Source organism: Penaeus japonicus, unplaced genomic scaffold, assembly GCF_977035675.1.
Source record: "Penaeus japonicus unplaced genomic scaffold, GWHDUDI00000001_assembly GWHDUDI00000031, whole genome shotgun sequence".
Lineage (NCBI taxonomy): Eukaryota > Metazoa > Arthropoda > Malacostraca > Decapoda > Penaeidae > Penaeus > Penaeus japonicus.
The window spans coordinates 6,458,560-6,461,059 of record NW_028234433.1 but is presented as its reverse complement, the minus strand read 5'-3'; the positions used below and the strand labels follow the sequence as shown (position 1 = coordinate 6,461,059).

General features: G+C 42.2%; 1 protein-coding gene across 6 annotated transcripts in view; it reads left to right on the top strand.

The window, feature by feature from the left end:
- MICU3 (Mitochondrial calcium uptake 3) overlaps nucleotides 1–2,500 on the top strand; it is a 47,589-nt gene that overhangs the window by 14,146 nt on the left and 30,943 nt on the right. For all 6 annotated transcript variants that reach the window (XM_043018106.2, XM_086555605.1, XM_043018105.2 and 3 more), the window contains exon 2: nucleotides 1,801–1,942. In XM_043018106.2, the coding sequence (XP_042874040.1) occupies nucleotides 1,801–1,942 (142 nt within the window). The remainder of the gene's footprint in view (nucleotides 1–1,800; nucleotides 1,943–2,500) is intronic.

Here is a 2,500-nt window from a genome sequence, read left to right as displayed (position 1 = left end):
CCCTCCACCGCCCTTAATCCCTCCCTCCACCTCCCTTAATCCCTCCCTCCACCTCCCTTAATCCCTCCATCCACCTCCCTTAACCCATTGCCGACGGGGGATAGATTTGCTTACACAGGCTCCAGGATGAGTTTTATTTCTGATCGAGGCAGCTTCTGCAACATAATTTGATTTTTCCCACTCCCTTTTAGTCACTCATTGTAGAGCTAGATCCATATTTGTGTTTTGTTTTTTTGTGTGTTTTACTGTTTTTAGAAATTTATATCTGTCATATCACAGGCTCCATCAATTCTGCAGTTGACTAAAATTGTAGTTCAGGGTCCATATCAACTTATTTTTTTTCTTTACACTCAATGTGATAGAAGTATTACTGTTTTAGGGGGGACAAAAAAACAACTTTATTTTTTCGTATTTCTGTGCTGTCACGAACAAACACGAAACTTATAACCATCCAAAATGAAGAGGTTGGGAAGAGGAAGGAAACTTGTGCTTTTGACAGTGAGTGCCACAATAAAAGGCATCCCTACTGGCACAGGGGCACATTGTAGGCATTGAGCATGGTGTGAGTCACCTTCCTCCTCTCGTTCTGCCTGCACATCTTTCATCTGCGGTACTTTAGAGCAAGAGGTCGGAAACTTGCGATGTGCCATCACTCTACAGAGATAGTGCTTGCTAGAGATCGTAGATGGGTGCCATTCAAGGCTCTCTCTCCTGCTGGTGCTAATAGAAAGTGGTGCCATCTAGGTTTTGTAAGTGAGTTGAAAACCATTTTGCTTATTATTACGGCAGTTATAATAATTATGACTGCAATTGTCAACATCACTCACTCATTACTTATAGTACAATAAAATAACATAGTGATCCAGAATCCCCGAACGCCATGACGCCCATTGTCAGGCAAGAGGTCCTGCGTCATGTATGACGAAAAAACACGTCATCCGTCGTTAACGGGTTAATCCCTCCCTCCACCGCCCTTAATCCGTCCCTCCACCGCCCTTAATCCCTCCCTCCACCGCCCTTAATCCCTCCCTCAGGAAAGCAGACCCAAAATGGACTAGCTCTGACAAGGCCATTGGTGTTGTAAGACCAAACGGACAGACAGACAGACGGGCGGACGCACAGGTGGGTTGGACAGGTAGTTAAGGTCGGTGAATTATTAGGGTCATCTCGTGCCGCGATCACCCCTTGTCAAGAGTTATAATAAGGATAATGACGCTCTCTCCGGATAAGGCACGTGACCTTGCCTATATATATATATACTTAGTATTATTATTAGTATTTTTCCTATATTTGGCTTCTCGGGGCGAGTTCTGATTTCGGATCTTGACCTCGTTTGTCATCGGGTAATTTTCGGTTGTAACTTCTTTTTTCGTCGTTTGGGCATTTTCGTTTTTTATTTTCTTTTTCTTTTTCTTTTTGCGGCGTTACTATGTGGTGTCTATAGGAAGGAAAATACTTGTGAAGTGTCTCAGAATGGAAGATAGTCGATTTAGTTCGAATGTTGATTTGGAACTACCTCTGTTATTTTCTAATACTGCTTTTGTTGTTATTATTAGTACCCTTGAGTCAGGCATCTTGCATACCGTGTAATTATATCGTCAGACCATCGCCAACATCAGCATTATCACCAACGCCATCAACATCAAAGTCATCATCACCAATATCATTATAGCCAACACCACGCCCACCACCACCTCCACCTTCACTCCCCCCCCCCCAACCACCACCTCAACCATCACAGAAACCGCCCGTCTCATCACGCCCATCTCTCACTCTCCCTCTGTCTCCCCGCCCCAACAGACAGACGAGCAGACCCTCCGCGGCCTGAAGCTGAACCATCGCGAGCGGCGCTTCATCAAGTTCTCCTCCGTCGAGTACCAGGGACAGCTCTACATGACGCCGCAGGACTTCATCGAATCCGTCACCGACTCCGAGCCCAGGCGTGAGGGCACATTTCTGTTTTTTGGTTTTGTTTTAGTGTTTAGCTGTTGTGAACGTTGTTGTTGTTGTTGTAACTATCATTGCTGTTTTGTCACTGTTGTTATTATATGGTTATTATTAGGATTATAGTTATTATTATTATAATGAATTTTATTATTAATGTTATTGCTATTTTTATTATAATTATCGCGATTAGAAGTATTATTGTTATTATTATTATTATTGTTGTTGATGTTACCCAACCAGTTTTTTTAGTTTTTTTCCCTTGTTAGTGTTATTTTTAATTGCATATGCCTAAACATATATAGAATAGCTATTGTTCGCTTTATTTTTTGTTTTTCAACCTGAACATTGATTTACTATTTTCGGATGTGGAAGCAGTCAGAATTCCACATCTAATATGAATTCTGGAAAAAAATGACATACACACACACGCACGCACGCACGCACACAAGAAAGCATACAATGACCAGATAAAAGAGAATTCCTAGAAATTGACCTTTATACACAAATTGCTTCCACGAACCAGCCCCCAAATATAGTCTTCCATCATGCGGTC